Source organism: Vigna unguiculata, chromosome 2 (genome assembly GCF_004118075.2).
Source record: "Vigna unguiculata cultivar IT97K-499-35 chromosome 2, ASM411807v1, whole genome shotgun sequence".
NCBI lineage: Eukaryota > Viridiplantae > Streptophyta > Magnoliopsida > Fabales > Fabaceae > Vigna > Vigna unguiculata.
In genome coordinates this window covers 3,716,787-3,739,353 of record NC_040280.1, presented here as the reverse complement: position 1 = coordinate 3,739,353, position 22,567 = coordinate 3,716,787, and the positions used below count along the sequence as shown (strand labels likewise).

Genomic DNA, 22,567 nt, shown 5'->3' with positions numbered 1-22,567 from the left:
GTTCATTGTTGTGTTTAATCCTTTTATTTTTAAATTATTATGAAATTTTCAAATTAATATATATATATATATATATATATATATATATATATATATATTATAGGTGGTACCCACATTTCTAGTGATATTAACAACATTTCATGTTGTATAATTTGAGTTATGCCTTTATTCATATTTTAGGTAATCCGCATGTTTACAAATTCTACTCTTTTTATGCATAGAGTTAAACTTCAAAGCAAATGGATGTTTTATGATGTGAAGGAACTAAGTTTTGTTACGTACTATAGGCCAAGCTTCTTGATATGCGTAGCATTTTGGTCTATCACCATTTGTTTCATCTTTGTAATTGTTGGTATTACTTTTACCAAATTATTGTATAACTACAAACAACACAGAACTTGAAAGCCTTTAAAGTTACTTGTGAATTTTAGCTACCATCTCTAAAATGGTTTAACCATTGGAGTTAAATTTATATGGCTTGTGTTGACGCTTGACTAATAGGTGTTTGTTTTAGAAAAAAAAAATCAACTTTTTAGTTAATGTCTCTATAAACATTAAGTAGTTTAATTTAAGTAGGATGCACTATGATTGTAATTTTTCATATTGTTAATGAAACACATAATTTTTAAGAATATATGAAGATTGTTGCTTTTGTTATTTTTTGGATGTTAGGGTTAATATGTTAACTTTTATAGTTTTTTACACATACATTTTTATTTTTTATCCCTTTCAACTTTAGTATGTTTAGATGCCGAAACTTAAGAGTTATATAAGTTATTTCTTTTGCTCTACATTATGGTTAATTAGATTCTCCCTATATCTTCTTCATATTTGGTGAGAGTGTAAAAAAACAAATTGTCATAAATTACATATATATTGAAGAACACAATAAGAGATAATCCAAGTACAAAGGCTGTGGATATTCATAATAAAATAGCAAGGAACTGGAATGTGAATGTGAGTAAGTCAATGACACGTAGAGCAAGGACATTGGCCAATGACCAAGTTGAAGGTTATTTTAAAGATCAATTTAAAAGAATATATGAATATGTCCATGAGATTATTATATCAGATCCAAGGTCAATTGCAAAGGTTAAGGTTGATACAATTGAAGGGAAAACATATTTCATGAGATTTTATATGTGTTTGAAAGCCTGCAAAGATAATTTCATTTTTTGACAGCCAATAATTGGTTTGAATGAGTGCTTTCTGAAAGGGAGATATGGTGGTCCCAATATATGTTCCTCCATCACTTTCATGTCAGGCTAGTAAAAGCTATGTTTTACACTTTCTATTTTTTATTTAACAATATGTGGACATTCTCTTATCAATTAAATTGTTTGTTGCATGCTATACAAACATTGTTGCCAGGAGATGATTAGAGATTTTGCATCCGTCACTTATATTCAAACTTTAGGAAAAATTTCTCAGGAAAAAAATTAAAAAATTTGACGTGGAAGGCAGCAGCAGGTACTTATCCACAACTGTAACACCCCAGATGGATATTACTAGATAAAGCATATATCATGAAATTTCTTTTGGAAATCCAAACATTATATAAAGTTCCCAAGCGCGGGAAAATTTAAAACTTTTCTCGCGATAATCCAATCATACTACTCCATCTTTATTACAGGTTCATAATAGAGAAAAACATCATAATGTCTGTTACAAAATGCATGAAAATAAAATATAAGGAAAAATCTCCCATCGTAAGCCCTCGCTCCGTCGCTATGCATCAGCGTTCTCACCTGATGTCACATCTGCTCCCACGTAACAAGTCACGTGATCATCGCCAAACACAAACACACAAACAAGAAGGGTGAGCTGAGAAAGAAAAATAATACAAACAATAAGATAATAAGAATTGTCCCTCACTCAATCTAACTTAGTCAATTTTTTAGTTTATTGACCTTTTTATAACATTATACCCCAATCTCATAACCTATATGAGAAAGATACATTCACAACCTTGGTTCTTAGGGATTATCATGCTCCCACGAACCTGCCCGCTCGTGGTCCAACTCTACGGACCTCCCCGCCCGTAGTCCAACTCTACGAACCTGCCCGCTCGTAGTCCAACATGCGTGAACACCTACTATGAACCTCTCCGCTCATAGTAGCCTCAAGTGTGAGCACGGAACATACGAACCTACCCGCTCGTATCCCCACACAAGAGTACAATAGAAACGAACCTCCCCGCCTGCATCAATCACGCATCTCACATCTCCGTTACAAACCTCCCTACTCGTAACCAATCCAACATATCCCTGACCAAGCTATCAAAAAAAAGAAAACGTCCATGCAAGTTCATCTGCAAAGGATCCCTGCCCCTACGCTTTCGCCTGGCGCTTCCCAAGCGCCGCTAGGCGAACAAGCTCCAGACCGCCTGGCGGTAGAGGGACACCGCTAGGTGCCACTCACCCAGTGATTCTCCTATTCGTGGCTCATCGCCTGGCGGAGCTTCTCCTACCGCCAGACGCCACACTAGTAAAACCAGTCTTCTACTGGTTTAGGCATTTCCAAGGGTTTTCCAACACATCCAATCACTTAGTCTTACATCCAGATCACCAAATTCAAGCATTTCCAATACTACAGTCATCAAATCATCACATTAAGAGACATCAACCAAGGCAAGTACTCATACATTTACATTTGGAGTTTAAGCACACAAGGATCAATCCCCTGCTTATGCATGCTGCACTACAACCGGTATTCCAATAATACCATTACCTCACCTCTTTACAAGAACACTACTTTCATATCACAAAATCCCGACATATAGATTAGTAAGGACACTCAACATCAATCCACACACAGTCTGCTCAATACTAATATGTCACTTTAAGCATATAAATAACAAACACTCCAACTAGGCACAAATCTCATACCAGCAATCTAGACATACAAGAACCCATACAATTCTAACCTACTGTGATACTCATTTCAAGCTTCCCTATGACTCCTTAAATATGGTTCAAAGATCAACACAATTCCATTTTATAGTTGTTACATCATACAATCACCCTCAATTTTATACTAATAGTCATTCACAACGCCTGTAGCTTTAATTTGTTTCTCACTGAGCACGCCAAATCACTGCTGGCAGCTCGGTATCGCTTGGCTGCATATTGGATACCGTCGGGCGGCGCATTAAGAACCTGGAAACACCTAGATTTCCTCGCATCTGCAAAAACTCTATCATCCCTAAACCCCAATTCAATTTCTCATCACAAATTCATCCATATTATTATCTCATATCCTTATATAAGAAAAAAAAAAAATACTCATGCTCCTATTAGATCCCATCTTCATTGGTAGTACTCTATGATAGTCATGGAGAACACCAACAAGGCACCATCATGCCACACTATCAGAGACTCCACCATGAGCATGAGACTAGGAATACCACCAAGTCACCCGCATTGCAAATAGGTGATCTTGGGAGCACGTAAAAAAAGGGGGAGAACTAATTCTTCGCGTATAGTCGAATTAATTATGTGATTTTGAACAAAATGTATAATCTATATTTTGGTTTTCATGTGAGAGGCAAATCGATTCACCTTAGTCATTATGCATTTTTTCAACTCCCATAATTGATTCATTTCCTAGATAATTGATTATTCAACTTCATCTTCATCACTTTTCTTCTTCAGAAAACTCGACCCAATTCAAAAACAAGTAGAGAATGCATGAAAATGTTAAATTGTGAGGGGTTATATAAGTAAATTTAAAACAATGTTGTGACTTTTCCTGAGGATCTTCTCACTTCGATAATTACAAAGACTCATACTCAATCGTAAATGGCGCTTTGAAATCAACAAATCTAAATATAGTCTGACATACACTTTTTCATTTGTGTAAACACTAAATTACCATATCCAAAGACAATCTTAATCCTTTAAAATTCAATTAGTTCTATAGATTACGCTTATTATACATCGGTTAATACCATAAAAATGTATTTATGAATTTTAGTTGATGAGAAGTGATCACACATGAGTTTTAAAATTTAAAAGATTTTTTAGAAGTTTTTATTATTACGAATGTGAAATAAATAATGAGATTAAAAAGACTATTTTAGGTTATGATTAAAACAAATAATTATGTTACTAAAAGAAGAAAGTTTACATTTAAAAAGTAAATATATCTTCTTATGGTTTACTTAACAATATTCTGAATTTATTTTTTTAACATAAGAAATTACTCGGCTTATAATACGAAATAACAAATAAAAAAATTAGAGATATATTGGGATGTAGCAAGGGATTTGAGTGAAGTGTAACGCAAAAAGATGAAAGGAAGCAGCAACAAGGGTAACAAGAAGGAGAATAAGACGAAGACGAAGATAGAAGATGAAGTTGAAGAAATGTTGCAGGCAGCGCAAGATCAGATTCTGTTGAATCTCTCCCAAGCCCACATCGCCCGTGCTTCTTCTTCTACTCTAAATCTGGATCCGGGTACGGCTACGGGTCTAGATCTGGATCTTGATCTGGAACGTCGATTCCAAGCTCTCAAAATGAAAACCAAACCTAACCCCAAACAACAAGAACAACAAAATCAAGATCTCACTGCCAGATTTGATGCTCTCAAGGCCAAATCATCCAATTCCAATTTCAATTTCAATTCCGATTCCAATTATTGCAAAGATGAAGAAGATAGCGAAGACGACGAAGAGACTCAAGTTCAGAAACTCATCGAGTGGGCTAAGGATGCCGCAAGGCTTGATCCTTCTCCGCCCTCCGATGACGACCAAATTCACTGAGATCTATAGAATTCATGTCATTTCTATTCTGCTGTTACGCCTTCATACATATCATCAAAATTTAATTTAGGTGTTTTCTTTTTACAGTTTCTGTATATATATCTCCTTCAAACATCTTTTCTGTTTCTCACATTTTGCCGTTAAAGACTTTAAATCTCAGTTCATTATTTAATGGGAGAAATCTAGTTTGCAATTAAGAAATTTTCATCAGCCATGTATCACATAGGAAACACATGACTATTTTTTTTTTATTAATAGCGAAAACACATTTACTTTTCTATTACATTAATTTTATTATTTTTACGAGTAAACAATTAAAAGAAAATTATACATATTTTGTTTCTTTTTAAATGAATAAATTATACAAATTAAATAAATAAACTACACAGATTGGTTTTTACTTCTTAGAAGATATTATCCAATTAAAAGATGATAAGAAATCTATAATTAAGAATATGGAAAACTTACACCAAGTAAGAACATAACAGTACAAAGTCTTACTAAAATCATCTTCGTTATAAAAATATAGAGTAAGATCTTAATTTACTTTGTGTGACTTTTATTGTATCATATTAATTTTAAGATATCATGATAATTTTTACTACACTAAAAAGATTGTAGGAGGCAATTTTCATTACAAAACACGAGTTCTTAAATTTATTTTTTGTTCATCTTATCATGTAACATTATCTTTAAAATCATAACTTTTGTTCCAACCAAAGGTTTTATGAAAAATTAGTTGTAATGATATTTTCTCTGAACTTGTTACGATAAGAGTTAGCTTTATGACCCCTAATCTTATTTATTTAAAATTAAAAGTCATAAATTTCAGGTCATATCATCATGCTTCAACATTAGAGTCTTATAAGACATATGTTTCAAATTTCTCTTACAAAATATCTACTTTGATGACTTTTCTCTTAACTTATTAGATGAAAAGTCACCTTCAAACTAAATTTAACTTTTTATTATTACATCCTTAATTTTTATGTAAGACATTTCCATTAAAATATTTGATGTTCTTACATAGAACAAATAAGATATGTCAGACACAAGCGTTACCTTATTTTGGTCCGCAATTTTCTCAGTAGGCTTCCTCCCGGCCGGTACATGTCGTCTGTGGATATCTCGGTGTGAATTGGTTTGGACCCAAGGGGGTTACTTGCAGAAGAGACTCTGATGCTCAAGTCAGCAAAATCTCTTAGAAAGTCAAATCTCGTAATTAGGAGAGTAATAAATGCGTACCTTTAATTGTTGGGGTCCATGCTTATTTATAGGTTTATTAATTATGTCCTGTCACGTCATGGGCTGGGCTCCTGCTTGGGCCATAGGTGGGCCTGGGTCATGATCCAGGCTCCTTAATTCGAATATCGTGGGCCCCAAGGACCTTACTGGTAGTGTCTTGAATATGTTAAGCTATTGCTCAGTTCATGTTTAATTATTCTTAGTTAGCGGCTTAGGCCGATTACTTCTTTGGCGGTCTGGGTCGGGTACTTATCATTCGTTCATACATGGTAATTATTATTTGCGTCCTTGGTGGTTATGTAGATGAGCTTTATGGATATAACTTGGCTAGGCCAGCTAGGTGTGGTACACCAATCTCCCAGCCTTTAACTGTGATGAACAATGTTAAGGGTAAAGATGTGAAGAGGTGTGCGGTAGGTGAAAGGGTGTCAGAAGTCTAATCCAAAAGGGAGTTGCGTCGTCATTTTGGAGGGTTGTGACCTTTGGTGTGCATTGTGATGTTTCATATGGGTTGTGACTTTTGGCAGGAAGAAGTTGTGTCGTTTGGAGTCGTCACTTATAAATGCGGATTTTGTGAAGAGTTTGTTTTTGTTGGCACATTTGTGAGGATTTTGAAATCAAAGATTTGTGTGCATTAGAACTGTCCGACTAGTCCCTTGTATCTGCCGGCATCTTTCATTCAAAAAAGGTATGTCTAGTACTAGTGATAGTGTGTCGTTGTTGTCGTCAAGTAATGGGAGTATGTAGTCTAAAGGGAGTGTAGGTAGGTGTCTTGAGGAGGAAAGTGCTAGTCCAATGGCTGTGGTGGGGAGGATTCCGATGGAGACGATAATCGAGGTGAGGGAAGACCCTCCCGAGGAGATAGCAGAAACTAGTTGGCCGGCCAAAGCCGGTTATGATTGGGTTGCGACTGATGTCCGAAACTAGTCGTCGTTATTCTGGTGGTCTCGACTATTGAACTCGTGGCTGAATTGTACTCCCGTTATTGCAAAGAGCGTGGACCGTGGTATATTGTCACTGGAGCGGGTGAGTGTTGTTCAAGTTGTAATCCAGTGCCAAGTTTGATGGCGCGTCCATTAAGGAGCTCTAGAGGGATGGTTTCTTTGACCGGCTCGAGGCGGGCATCCCGACCCACTCTAGGGTCTAGATCATCGCCAGATAAGGCTATTTCGGAGTCGGGTGGTCGTTCAATATGATTGGTTTGAAGGATGGGAAGCTGTGGGCGTAGACTGGCCATGTAGCATTCGCGTGCGAGTCGTTGGTCGCCATGAATGATAAGGATGTCGTCGGATGGGGATGGGAATTTCATGGCCAGATGAGGTGTGGAGACGACAGCGCCAAGAGTGTTGAGTGAAGGTCGACCGAGGAGGACATTATAAGATGTGGGCGCGTCGACGACAAGGAATCGAATAGGAATTGTCTTGGTTTGAGCGCTATCGCTAAAAATGGTATGGAGGTCAATGTAACCGTGGGTGGAAACCTTTTCCCCGGAGAATCCATATATCGGTTCATCGTATGGGACCATGGCGGTGTTGGGGAGTTAGAGTTTCTCGTATGTTGCCCAATAGAGGATGTCGACGGAACTGCCTTGGTCAATGAGGACTTTCTTGACGGCATAATTTTCTATCTCAACGATGATGACCATAGGGTCATCTTGTTGGTGATCAAGGCCATGAAAATCGTCGTCCGTGAAGGTTATAGGGGGCATGCGACGTTTGTGATGAGAATGGGTAATGTGGTTGATGGATGAGATATGTTGGAGGTGTCTCTTTCTGGCGGATGAGGTGGATCCGCCACTAGCAAAGCCACCAGAGATGGTGTTAATAGTGCCGCGTAGGGGAGGGTCAGTAGGGGTGACATCGGTGCGAGCCGGTTAGGGGTCGTGGTTTGTAGGTTGGCTTGGGCGTTTGTCGTGGCGAAAGTCGCAGGGAGGGCGTCGGTGGTCAGAACGAGGAGGGTTATTGGATTGGGGAGGGTGGTCGTCTCTGCTGACGAAGCGGCAGAAATGACCAGCACGAACCAATTCTTCAATTTTATCTTAGAGTGCTTTACATTCCTCTGTGGTGTGGCCGTGGTTTCGGTGATAATGGCAATATTTAGTCATGTCTGCATTGGGAGGAGTGGTCGTCTTGCGTGGTGGTGGGATGAGGTCGGTCTGTAAGGCCTCGTCAAGGAGACGAGATCTAGAGACATTTAGGGGGGCATATCTGGTGAAGCGGGGTTCTCGGGGTCTTGGGTCAGGTCGGGAAGGTTTTGGAGGGGGGTTGTTGTGGAGGGTGTGTAGTCATTGCAAAATTTCGTATGGAGAGTTTGCATCTCCTCCATGCGGACGTAGTCGGCGACGCGGAGTTTCAACTCATGCATGGAGGCGAGTGGGTGGAGGTAGACGTTGTTGGCAAAGGGGTCGGGTTTAAGAGTGAGCGCCATGCATTGAAGTATCATTTCTTGGTTGAGGTGTGGTGTACGAAGAGCAGCCTTGCTGAAACGGTCAATGAAAGCCCGGAACGTCTTGTCTTGTTCTTGTCTGACGCCGAGAAGTGAGATTGTTGTAGTTTGATGCGGGCAGCTGCCGGTGAAGTGAGTGGTGAACATGTGGGAGAGGGTGTCGAAGCAGTCAATGGAGTATGGTGGAAGGGTGGTAAACCATTCAAGGGCAGGGCCTTTAAGGGTGGTAGGAAAGGCCTTGTAGAAAACAACATCATGGGAAGTGTAGAGGGCGACGTGGGTGATGTAGACCTGGAGGTGTTCGTCTGGGTCGGTCTCACCGGTGTAGGGTTCCAGTGTGAAAGGTTCCCACTGGGCAGGGAGGGGAGTGTTAGCGATGAAATCGGTAAAAGGATGACGATGCCTAGGTTGAGCGGATGGTAGCAGGTGAGGGGGGATGGGATGGTGAACGAGGGTGGGAAAAGTGGAAGTGAAGTTGTGCGGGGTGGGATTGTACTCGCTTTCTTCTTTAGTGGGCTAGAAAGCTGGGGACCCTGCGACATCAGATGTTTCCTTAGCCTTTCCCTTTTGAGTGGGATCGACCTCAATCTTTCGCCTTAGGCGTGAGTTCTCTTGTCGTAGTGCCTCTATCTCATCAGCACTACGCTTCTTCAAATCAGCCAGCTCCTGTTGCATCTTGGCTTGACCGTCTAGGATGGCGGCCAAGTCTGGGGTTTGATGTTAGTAGGTCCTGAGGGACCTGCTCCAGCTTGCTTGTTAACTCCTGCTCTGTTGCAGGTAGAAACCATCTTCGGAAGAATGCGAGTTGGTCCGTAAGGTATTATCTCGTGTCCCACGGTGGGCGCCAATTATTCCTGTAGAGAACAAATAAGATATGCCATACATAAGCGTTACCTTACTCTGGTCCGCAATCTCCTCAGTAGGCTTCCTCCCGGCTGATACATGTCGCCTGTGGATATCTTGGTGTGAATTGGTTTGGATCCAAGGGGTTACCTGCAGAAGAGACTCTGATGCTCAAGTCAGCAAAATCTCTTAGAAAGTCAAATCTCGTAATTAGGAGAGTAATGAATGCGTACCTTTAATTGTTGAGGTCTATGCTTATTTATAGGTTTATTAATTATGTCCTGCCACGTCATGGGCTGGGCTCCTGCTTGGGTCATAGGTAGGCTTAGGTCATGATCCAGGCTCCTTAATTCGAATATCGTGGGTCCCAAGGGCCTTACTGGTAGTGTCCTGAATATGCTAAGTTATTGCTAAGTTCGTGTTTAATTATTCTCAGTTAGCAGCTTAGGCCGGTTATTTCTTTGACGGTCTGGGCTGGGTACTTATCATTCGTTCATACATGATAATTATTATTTGCGTCATTGGTGGTTACGTAGACGAATTTTATGGATATAACTTAGTTAGGCCGACTAGGTGTGGTACATTTGAAATTAAAATGGATTTACCTTCGAAAATCATAGAAGACAAAATTTGACAGCAAATGATTTTGATTTTGAAGGTTTTAATATTTTGTTATTAATAATTAATAAAATATAGCAAAGATTGTAATATACATTTAATTTTATAATTTATTAATATTGATTAACAAGTAGTAGTAGAAAATGGTGAAGGGAAGTAGTAGTATGATGCACCTTTGGGACAAAACTTTTAAAGCATCATTCCGTTTAAATAAACAGATCGAATGCTCTGCGCGCTTAGAACCAACACTAAATCTTGCCCAGTGGAGAGTGGATGCTCACTAACTGCCGTATGCAGACGTAAATCTTAAGAGCCAAAACAAAAGAAAAGCGTATTTGGTTTGTGTAGGGTTTAACCCGCAAAACCCTAATTTCACTACTTCCCCTACCCTTGCAACCATCATGACCAAGGTTTACGGGACGGGGACATATGATTTCCGCCGCCACCGCGTCGCCGAGTACCCGGTTGCGACGCCGGCGGAGCCCAAAGCGGTAGGTAATGTAACCTCTGGTGGCAGTGGTGCCGTTACGAGCAGCATCACTCTGTCGGAGATTCAGCGCGACCGGCTGACGAAGATTGCGGAGGCGAACTGGTTGACGAGCGGCGAAGCAGCGGCGACGAGGGAGAAGAAGGAGCTGGACCCTGACCTGGTTCGCAAAATCTACGAGACCGAATTGTTGGTGAAGGAGGGTTCCAAACCCGTGCCCTTGCAACGCGTTATGATTCTGGAGGTTAGCCAGTATCTCGAGAATTATTTGTGGCCTCATTTCGATCCTCTCACTGCCACCTTCGAGCACGTGATGTCCATCATCATCATGGTCAACGAGAAGGTCCTCTCTCTTCTCTTCTCTTTCTCGTCCTCGTGTTGCGTTGTTTCATCTCAGTTTCATTCATGTTTTACTTATATTGTTTGCCTTGCTTCCAGTTTCGTGAGAATGTTGCTGCTTGGACTTGCTTCCATCAGAGGAAAGACGCTTTCAAAGGCTTTCTTGAGAGGGTTCTTCGCTTAAAGGAGGTATCCGTCGCATCAATTTTTCTTGTTTAGTTGGATTTTCTAGTTTCGTTGCAATGCAGTCCTTGACATTGCGGCAACTTGCACTCTAATTTAGTCAATACAGCCACAATTGTTGCAGCAATTCTGTCACTTAGGTCGAACAACCTTGATGTTACGGTTGAACCTTGACCCTTTTAAAGTGTTTTTATAACCTTTGCTTTACAGTTTTCATTCCGCTCTTTTCTTTGTGTGAACCGTGGCATTTGACTCTACAATTAGAATCCCATGTTAGTTATGACATTGCTGCTAAGCCTTGTGTTTAATCTGACTGTAGGGACGGGAGCTGAGTATAGCAGAGAAGATAAATTATCTAGTTTTCATGATAAATGCCTTTCAGGTAGGCTTACTTGGGCACCTGCGCCTTTTCTCTTACTTTAGATCATGCACACTTTTTGTTGACTTTAATTTAATCATATATTTTTATTTGACTGTGTGTATGGAGGCATATCATAACTTGAAGTAGAGGCTTACATTGTTGTTGAGTTACTACTGCTTTACGCAGTCTTCACGTCTTCAGCACTGTTCAAATATCTTTTGTTTTGCTAGATCTCCTTAACCTTGAGACATATAATAGGAGTGCATCATTTCCGATTTTAATTTTGGCGAAAGTTGTGATCATGGAAGAAAATAACCTAAAGGAAGAAAATAATTTCCAAATTCTCAAGTCATCAAATTCTGTTGCTGTACATGTGGCAATCCATCATCCCATCTTGAACGGGCGTGTTTGCAGTTTGGCTTCTTGTTAATGATTGTCAGTTGGTGCTACTTGGAGAATTAATAAGGAAGTCCAACAGAAACGAAACAAAATGGACTATCAATATTTAAGATGCCTAACAAGAGTGATTCTAGGAATGGACATATTATTCTGTTCCATACATCCTGCTTTCCCATTATAACTGTAATAGTTATAGTGAACCTAATAGGCCCGTAGATCATTGTTAAATGTAGCTAAGCTAATACTTTGCATTGCAGAGTTTGGAAGATGAGGTTGTTAGCAGGACAATATTGAGACTAGCAAGTTTGAAATCTTGGCACAGTTTATCTTATGGTCGTTTTCAGGTAAGATTGAATAAAATCAATTTATGTGTTGATGAAACATTACCTTGTTAGTCATATTCTTAATTTTATGATTAATGTTAAATTTTATTGTTTGCATGCTAAATGCCATTTGGGACGTTGGTCTTCACCTATGTAGATGGAGCTTTGTCTTAATCCTGGTTTGATCAAGAAATGGAAAAGGATGATAAAGAAGGAGCCTGTGAAAGGAGGTGGATTACATTTAGATCCCTCAACTACAGTTGAAGTGATGTTCGTGAGAAACCTCATAGAAGAATTTCTTGAGGTATTGTTTGTTAAAAAGTTTGAATGTACACTACAATGTGTAATGTTTTCCTTGTAACAAAATATTTTTACTTGAAAGTATTGTGCTGAATTTCTGTTTATTGTATTTCTTTTTAGATACTGGATTCACAAGTATTTCCTCAGAAACAATTTTCTGGTGGGGACGATGAAATGCTTGATGGTACTGGTTCCGGGCTTGTTAATGATGCTTGTGTCCTGTACTGTGAGAGGTTTATGGAATTTCTAATTGACCTGTTGAGTCAATTACCAACGAGGAGGTATTTTGTTTTGACTATCTGTAGTGTTTCCTGTTTAAGGGAGGTCTATGTTGTTTTTTTCTAATACTGCAAATGATATATTTTAAATTTTACTTATATATTTTGGTAGTGTTATTAATGGTATCTAAGTTACTTCCATGATTTAAATTGGCAAATTTTTATTCCTTCCTGGCAATTGTGGTTGAACTTAAAATGGATCCAATTCTTAAACGCTTGGAGGAAGATGGAATTGTTGTAGATACTATCCTTTTTTTGTCTAGTCTTACAGATCAAATATTTTCTGACTCTAATTCTGATTTGTAGGTATTTGAGGCCTCTTGTGGCTGATGTAGCTGTAGTTGCAAAATGTCATTTAAGTGCACTCTATAGGCATGAAAAAGGGAAACTTTTTGCCCAGTTGGTTGATTTGCTGCAATTCTATGAAGGGTTTGAGATTAATGATCATACAGGAACACAGTTAACAGATCATGAGGTTCTTGAAACTCATTACAGTCGGTTGCAGTCTTTCCAGCTTCTTGCCTTTAAAAAGATGGAAAAGGTGGGACCTTAGATATAATTTAATCTGAATGAACACAATATACTAAAGTCCTACTCTAATATAATATGTATTACTTTAATATCATGTCATTCTTCATTCTACCTTCCCTTAATTTCATGTTTGTGTACAAGATTTCATATTTTTTTTTGTGGTTGTAGCTGCGGGAACTTGCTTTGACTAACATTGGTTCTATTCACAAACGTGCTAATCTGTCCAAGAAATTGTCTGTTCTTTCTCCGGAGGAGTTAAGGGAGTTTGTTTGCTGTAAGGTATGCTAATGGAATAACTTGACTCTTCTATTTCTTATAATATTGATTTGGGTCTTCAATTTTCCTGTACTGCATATGAATGTTGAGAGTTAGAATTGATTGCTAATTTTTATCACTATTGCTAGTGATTATAGTTATTTCACTTAAATAGTTCACTTCTTCTTTCTCTTCTTCTTCTTCTTCTTCCTTTCTTATTTCATATCACTTTTTTTTTTCTCAGTTTTGCGGTATCTTTTATCTTTAATATTTTCCAATATGGTTGTCATTTTTATAACTGTCCAGATAATTGTGAGGTCCTCCTCCTGAATGTAAAAGCTTGCTTAGCCCTCCCTTTTAAAATGCATACTGGCTTCCTCTGTTTATTATCATAAGGAGAGGTGATCTTTTGTTATATTTACTGTATAGTAATGGGGTTAACTGATATTTTAATGTACGTGTCTCCATTTTTTCATGCAACAGTTATGTTGATTAATTTTAGAAATGGAATTTTGATGTTTGCAAGAATGCACCATGCGTGATTTTCAATAGCACATACTTTGTTTTTTGACATCGTTCTATTATGCAGCTCAAACTGGTCTCTAAGGAAGACCCCTGGTCAGAGAGGGTTGATTTTCTTATTGAAGTAATGGTATCCTATTTTGAGAAGCAACAATCTCAAAAAGAAGCTATTAATGCTCTTCCCCTTTACCCAAATGAGCAGATTATGTGGGATGAAAGTGTTGTACCTAGCATAAATTACTCAGGAGAAGGCTGTTTAGCATTACCAAAGCTGAACTTACAGTTCTTAACACTTCATGATTATCTTCTTCGAAATTTTAATCTTTTTAGACTTGAATCAACATATGAGATACGTGAAGACATTCAGGAAGCTGTTCCACATCTTCTTGCATATATTAATAATGATGGAGAAACTGCTTTTCGTGGTTGGTCAAGAATGGGAGTGCCAATCAAAGAATTCAAAATTTCTGAAGTTAAACAACCTAACATTGGAGAAGTCAAACCATCATCTGTGACTGCAGAAGTTACTTATAGTATTTCCAGCTACAGAGCACAGATTAGATCAGAATGGGATGCACTCAAAGAACATGATGTATTGTTTTTACTATCTATTCGTCCATCATTTGAGCCTCTTAGTGCAGAAGAAGAAGACAAGGCTAGCGTTCCACAGAAGCTTGGCCTACAATATGTACGTGGATGTGAAGTTATTGAGATTCGGGATGAGGAAGGAAACCTTATGAATGATTTTTCTGGAAGGATTAAACGTGATGAGTGGAAACCACCGAAAGGGGAACTGCGAACAGTAACTGTGGCTTTGGATACAGCACAATATCACATGGATGTAAGTAATATTGCCGAGAAAGGGGCAGACGATGTTTATGGTACATTTAATGTGTTGATAAGGAGGAAGCCAAAAGAAAACAATTTTAAAGCCATCTTAGAATCAATAAGGGATTTAATGAATGAATACTGCATTGTTCCTAAGTGGTTGGAAAACATTTTTCTCGGTTATGGGGATCCTTCTGCTGCGCAGTGGACTAATATGCCTGATCTATTAGAGACAGTAGATTTCAAAGATACTTTTGTTGATGCTGATCACTTGAAAGAAAGTTTTGTGGATTATGAGGTGAGTATTTTGTTTTCAAATTCATAAAATTTTTGTTGCATGGGTGTGGTTGATGTTTTTCATTCGGGATTCTGGTATGAAATTTTGGTGATTGTGGGATTTCCTCTCATTTACTCTATCCTTCAGGTGTCTTTTATTAATTCCAATGGCACAGAAAATTTGAACCCAAGGCCTCCTTTTAAGATCAAGCTTCCGAGAACACTCAAACCAAGCAATGGATCTCTTACTGGGAAGGCTATGTCTACTGCTGGTGCTACAAATGGTATCAATACGGCTGATACTAATTATCAGAAAGAAACACTAATTATTGAGGCATATACTCCTCCAGATCCTGGTCCATATCCTCAAGACCAGCCTAAACAAAATTCAGTTAGATTTACTCCTACTCAGGTGCATTCAGCTCTTGATCTCAATCATATATTTTCACGTTTCATGCATACTGATTTTTGTTTTTATCTTACTCTGCCTCTTGCTTCCCTAACTGTAGTTGATTGCGATTATTTGACCAAAATTCAATTTATTCATGTGGCTAATTTGATTCACCTGGAATGTACAAATATTGTGCTTGTGTTTTCATACATGTTGTGGAGCTAACCTACGTAGGTTTGGAACTTGTACATTGATGCTATAGCAGCGCTTCTGTTTCTTGATTCGTTATGAGTGTAGTTAGCATCACATTTCATGTTCTTTTTCCCTTTAGTATTGTGGGTAATGTGAAATGGATAGTTTGTGAGGTATGCAACCTTTCAAAAATTTTTTACAAGAACAAGGAGCCCATGGTTCTATAGCAATGTGGAATCTATGTAGTTTTCTCATGCATTTGGTAGAGGATGGCCCATATCTTCTAGGCTTCCTCATTACTCTGTGTTACAGAATAAGATTATGTTTACCTTGTGTGGTGCTCTGTTGATGGTTGTTCTACTAATTTGCAAAGAAATTGGATTGTTTTTATTTTTCTTGCTACATTAGCTTTCTGTCAGTAGCTGCAGCTGGAGAGGGCAAGTAAAGGAAAACCTGGTTCACACATTTTAAAAAATTGTGTAGCTTCTGTTCTTCCTTTCTCTCTGGCTACAGTTCAACTGCAGATGAGCAAATTCCCCATATACATTTCCCACCATTTACTTTATCATATTCTCCATCTCTGAGTACAGGAGTAATATTAATGATAATGTCAAATGTTTCTGCAAGCAGGTTGAAGCAATTATCTCCGGCATTCAGCCCGGTTTAACGATGGTTGTGGGACCACCTGGTACAGGAAAGACTGATACAGCTGTACAAATTCTGAATGTTCTTTATCATAATTGTCCTTCTCAAAGAACCTTGATAATTACTCATTCAAATCAGGCTTTGAATGACCTATTTGAGAAGATAATGCAGGTGAATTTTTTTTCTCCTCCTCGTTAAATGTTTTGTGATTTGAATTTGATTAACATTTAACAGTTAATGTCCTAGTATATGAAATTATTACTATGTACCTATTTATGGTAGGGGAAGCCTTGAAGCAAGGATAAGTTTACTGTGTTGTGGTCTAGAGCTCAGTGGTTCAAGCAACTATTGGAAATAACCTTATATTTGCTCACGTACTATAAGCTTTGTAATTGGTATGTGGAATATGTTTGGTAATGAATTGATTGAGGATAAAATCAATGAAGTGTTTTAGTAATTGTTGTTAATTATTTTAGAATATTAGATACTTCAAGCATCGTAGTCATTGTTCTATAACTTAGATTAGTTAATTAAGTCTAATCATTTACAATGATTAGGGGTCTAAGAGACATTGGACTTGTTTGTATACATTTTTCATATGTGCTTGTAGGAAAAGAAAACAGAGAGAAAAAATGAAACAAGCTTCATTGAAGGCTAAAATTAGCTTATGAACAAGTTAAAAACAACTTTTTACAAAATATAGAAGAGGGTTTTTTCAAATTAGCTTATGCATAATTTAATTTTAACTTTTGGATTTCTTTTTTTTGCTTTAATATTTTCTTATAAATCCTTGTAAAGAATTTATTCAAACAAACACCTTGTGCAAAAGTTAGTTAGAAGCCTTCTTTTCTTCATATACCAAGAATTTATTAAGAATGGATAGATGCAAATGAAAAAAGGACAAAAACTGCTAAAAAAAGCATACAAACTGAACTGGAAATGTGTAATAAAACTAATAACTCTGTAGATTGGTCAAATATGCCCTTCAAATATGGAAAAAGATGCCTAAGAGATGGATTTATCTATTAGCTAATTCATGTATTTATGGGCTGCCACGAAGAATCTGCAATCGCCACTGCCATGTTGTTGTGATTCATGGCACCAAGGATCATAATTAAGTATAACTTATCCAACTTTTTAATCTCTTCCTCTTAGCAAGTGAATTTATGCTTAACTCAACTTTACAAAATCAGCTTGAAAAATTAGGATTGCACCTTACTTATATATTACAATCTGACCTTGATCTTAGTTGATGCGAGATTTCCAACATATCCCCTCATGCATATAAATGAACATCTTGAGCATGGATTAGATATTTAAGGGTAGTCTAACAGGAGTCCAATAATAGTGTCATAATAACACCAAAGAACTTGACTAGGATAGACTCTAATACCATCTTAGTAAGTGAGTTTATTCCTAACTCAAACTTACAAATCTGGCTTGAAAAATGAGGATAACATCCTGCTTATATATTACAATCTAACCTTATTCCTAGTGAATGTGGGATCTCCAACACTTCCAATGAATAGAAAGATAGAGGCAAACAATGTTCTAATTGGGCAATGACAAACAAAGTGGAAAATATGGAAAGAATATTACCAGATGGATTTATCTTAGCTGGTTCATGTGTTTGTAACAATCCTTACATCACAAAAACAAAAGAGAACAATTGAAAAGACTAAAAGGACTATTTTTAGAAAGTAGACTTAAATTTAACTTAGTCTTACAAAACTGACTTGTAAGGTAAGATTTATACCCACTTATGTACTATAATTTGGGTATATCTCTACTTGATATAATATCTTTAACATATCCCCTCACATTGAGGACAAAATATCTGTGGTGTCAGAAATAAAAATTTATGGGTGACTTGATAGTGGTAGCATGACAGGCCAATAGTTAGGGTATCCTAACACAACTTCACAACTTGGAATTGTAAGGTGAGGTTGCACCATTTATTTGTTGTAAATTTGGTTACATCTCTAGATCATGTGAGATCTTCAACTACTACACCCAGCTGACAAATAAGTATTGAAAAAATAAGTTAAATTATTCTGACAAGTTAACCTGTTCAAAAAAGTTAAACAGTTCCAACAATGAAACGGTAGATGAACTACTTGTTCCCGTATGAGCTCTAGAGGCAATACTTAACTAGTAAAATTTCTAGCTTTTATTGAATCTGATGCATCCAACTAATGCAAATTATGGTGCTATGTAAGTCCTCTAAAATTATCACCAACTGACGATCCTTTGGAACAAATCAAATATACGAAAACAATTCCAAAGTAGGGAATAATATATGGGGGAAGTTTTGGTGCCAGCATGTCATGTTTCTCTGGATTATTTTGTACTCCAACGGCAACATGGAAGTGGCTGAGAACTTCAAGGGAAACTCAGACAGTGAAAGGGATGATTTGCTGCAGATTGAAGTACATTTGGAATGATCTCTGGAGTTTCTCTTTTAACTTCTGATAAAGCTTCTGATCATATTAGTTTTTTATCTTCCATACAACCCTTTATCACTCATAACTACCAAACATAGTTCCATATTTCCCGTTCTCTGCAGTTTAAGAAATTTTTGGGCTTCATCATTTATGCTTTTTTCATTAGTCTGTTATTTTCTTACTGTTTTTTTTTTCCAACCAAATGTTTAGTTTTCTTGAAATTGAACCTGGTTTTAGTGTTGTTTTCTTGTTGGGAATAACCTTTTCTAATGAGGGTTCTAACTTTGAACTTGGTAACTTCTTTTTTTATTAATTCTGTCTTCTTTATGTAAGTTTGACACTTGTTTCATTTAATTCTTTTTGTTTTATAGAGAGATGTTCCTGCACGGTATCTTCTTCGACTTGGTCAAGGAGAACAAGAGCTAGCAACTGATCTTGATTTTAGTCGGCAGGGTCGCGTTAATGCTATGCTTGTGAGACGGTTAGAATTGCTGAGTGAAGTGGAGAGACTGGCAAGATCTCTTCAATTACCAGAGGATGTGGGTTACACTTGTGAAACTGCAGGATACTTTTGGTTACTTCATGTTTATTCACGCTGGGAGCAATTTCTTGCTGCTTGTGCTGAGAATAAAGAAAAGTCAACATTTGTTCGAGATCGTTTCCCCTTCAAAGAGTTCTTCTCTGATACACCACTTCCCGTATTTACAGGCGAGTCTTTTGAGAAAGATATGCGAGCTGCTATGGGGTGCTTTTGTCATCTTAAAACCGTGTTTCAAGAACTTGAAGAGTGCCGGGCATTCGAATTACTTAAGTCAACTGCTGATAGGGCTAACTATTTAATGACCAAGCAGGCTAAGATTGTGGCTATGACTTGCACCCATGCAGCACTAAAGAGGAAAGATTTCCTCCAGTTAGGTTTTAAGTATGACAACTTGTTAATGGAAGAAAGTGCCCAAATTTTAGAAATTGAGACTTTCATTCCAATGTTACTCCAGCGGCAAGAGGATGGTCATGCACGGCTTAAACGCTGTATTCTGATTGGTGATCATCACCAGTTACCTCCTGTTGTGAAGAATATGGCTTTTCAGAAGTACAGTCACATGGATCAGAGTCTATTTACCAGGTTTGTCCGATTGGGCATTCCTTACATTGAGCTAAATGCTCAAGGAAGAGCCAGGCCAAGTATAGCTAAACTTTACAATTGGAGATACAGAGAATTGGGAGACCTTCCTTCTGTAAAGGAAGAAGTCATATTCAAAAGGGCAAATGCTGGATTTGCTTATGATTATCAGTTAGTGGATGTTCCCGATTACCTTGCTAAGGGGGAGACGACTCCATCCCCTTGGTTTTACCAAAATGAGGGAGAAGCAGAATATGTTGTCAGTGTCTATATATACATGCGTCTTTTAGGGTATCCTGCAAATAAGATATCCATTTTGACTACTTACAATGGTCAGAAACTTCTCATCCGAGATGTTATAAATAGGAGATGTGTTCCATATCATTTCATTGGTCCTCCAAGCAAGGTATGTTTCTCATTCTTTACTTTTAATTTATATTTTAGATCAAATTTCAAAGTTGTTTCTTTGATGGAAGGTGGTGTTAATGATGTTTTAAACATCATACACTCCAAGCAAGGTATGATCCTGACACTTTTCCTTTCCCTTTCACTTTCTGTGTCACCAACTACTAACTTTAACGCCATATTATTGAGTTTTGTATTTTAGAAGACGTAATGATGTTTTAAACATGCCTGTTATCAGCTTTGGATCGTTTTTACCTATATTGTTCATTTCACCTTCTAAACTTCCCAATTTGATTGTAGGGTTAAGAACTGATTACATTGCAGATGATGCTGTGGATATTTTATAAAGAAAAATACCTGCAAGTAGCTTGTTTACCCTAGCCCATATTCATTTCTCATGGGAGGAGTGGGTCATTTTTAAAATTAGACGGGAGGGGAAGGGTAGTGTCATTGTCTTTCAGGGAAGGTTATTTTACTTTTGGTAAATATATTTAAACCACACCACAAAAAACTAGCTATTGAAGTTGGAGAGCCCAAAGCTTTGTAAAACCCCATGCATACTTCCAATGTCGCACTCAAGTCATACCTTGCATACTGATACCATTTTCTTATATGATGTTTTGGACTTTGGAGAAAACATCTCTGAAATTGTTGTACATTTTTTCAGTTTTGATTCTTAATTATGTCAGTTTTCTATAAATGACTGCTCTCAGGTTACTACAGTGGACAAGTTTCAAGGTCAGCAAAATGATTTTATATTGCTATCTCTTGTGCGTACTCGATTTGTTGGTCACCTACGTGATGTAAGAAGATTGATTGTTGCAATGTCACGTGCTCGACTTGGTTTGTACGTCTTTTGCCGTCGTTCCCTTTTTGAACAATGCTATGAGCTGCAACCGACATTTCAGCTGCTTCTTAAAAGACCTGACCACCTTGCCCTTAATTTGAATGAAATTACATCATATACTGAACGAGATGTTGAAGATCCTGGATCTAAACATATACATCTTGTCAGTGGCATTGAGGAGATGGGGAGTATCATAGATAGTCTGTATCAGGTATGTCTCACATCTCATAATACAAGAAAATGTTCTCCATTTTATCTTCAGTTATTGTGATACTTTTCCTGCTTTTTTCTAATAACATAAATTCATCCAGACCGAAAATTTTAGAAAGTCAGGCTAAGGAATATTTTCCGTGAAGTTTATTTTCCGTTTTTTCTAAGCGTGATGCCTGGAATATTCCGATGAGATGTTTGTTGTGGGATAATATTTTTTACGCTAGCTTATTTTAATACAGGCTGAACTTTGGTTGTACTCCTTTACTTGCCATAGGTTATATTCTTTCTGGGTTTTATTTCACAAAAAGACTCAATTATTTTTTCTACATATTTCCAGGTAAAGTTGAGACAGGAGTTTCATCAAAATGAGCCTTATTCTGGTCAAGTAGAACCATCAGAAAATAACGAAAACAGCGTGGACATGCTAGAGCAAGCGGAGGGCAGTGATATGCCACAACAAGCGGAGGACAGTGATACGCCACAACAAGCAGAGGACATGCCACACGAAATCAAGGAGGCTACAACTGTCGATAACCATGTGGCTGAAAATATGCCACCCGAGAACAGCTCGGAAGATGCTACCATGGTTGATAACAGTGATGGTGTTGCAAAGGAGGAGACCGGTGTAGGTGGTTCTAAGTAAGCAAGCATCCATTACACTTGTGTTTATTTTTAAGTTACATATCCGTAGGTCATGCCATTTAGTTCTATGTCTAGATAAATCAGTGTGAAATTGACAAGATGTAGCAATGGGAAATCAGATTTTTGATGTGAAAGGTAGGGTGGAGGAATTTATGAGCTTGTACCAATTGTAGTCCGTATATGGAGATTTTGATAGAAGATGAATTTGCTGTAGATTGAATGTCTTACCTGATTAAGATCTTAGTCCCCCAGAAAGAAGGGTATGCAGATCTCTTACTATGCTGTACAGTAGCACCGACATTCACTACTATAGGATAAGATGACGTTTATGTAACTTTTCTTCTTTTTGTTAAAAAAGGAAAAACTGCGGATATTTTTGTGTTTCTTGTCACCATACGATATCCTGCAAACTATCCAAATTTTATGTACATTCTTTTTTTTCACCCCATAGATATAGTTCATTTACTAAAATACTTTTATCTATTATTTAAATAAAACCCTTCACTTTTCAGAATATGTACAAGATCTTTCGGATTATTATCAGTTCTAGGATGACTTCTTGCTATTTGAGATGTATGAAAATTATATAATACTCATTATCGTATATATTATATATCTGTCCAAATATTCATTAAAGATTAACAAATATTAATAATGTAATAAAAAATATACA

At 37.5% G+C, this 22,567-nt stretch overlaps 2 protein-coding genes across 2 annotated transcripts; both read left to right on the top strand.

Moving 5' to 3' along the window:
- Positions 1-4,228: 4,228 nt before the first annotated feature.
- LOC114173145 lies at positions 4,229-4,892 on the top strand. Its single transcript, XM_028057387.1, has one exon. The coding sequence runs from the start codon at positions 4,292-4,294 to the stop codon at positions 4,760-4,762; it is 471 nt and encodes a 156-aa protein (XP_027913188.1). The 5' UTR covers positions 4,229-4,291; the 3' UTR covers positions 4,763-4,892.
- A 5,195-nt stretch (positions 4,893-10,087) lies between these two features.
- On the top strand, positions 10,088-22,285 carry LOC114173784 (RNA helicase aquarius). The gene is made up of 14 exons (XM_028058376.1): positions 10,088-10,743; positions 10,839-10,928; positions 11,242-11,304; positions 11,940-12,026; positions 12,163-12,309; positions 12,426-12,586; positions 12,890-13,124; positions 13,283-13,393; positions 13,959-15,017; positions 15,144-15,407; positions 16,209-16,394; positions 19,039-20,193; positions 20,906-21,250; positions 21,590-22,285. Exons 1-14 carry the CDS (start codon positions 10,315-10,317, stop codon positions 21,893-21,895), a joined length of 4,638 nt encoding a protein of 1,545 aa, XP_027914177.1. The 5' UTR covers positions 10,088-10,314; the 3' UTR covers positions 21,896-22,285.
- The last annotated feature ends 282 nt before the right edge of the window (positions 22,286-22,567 follow it).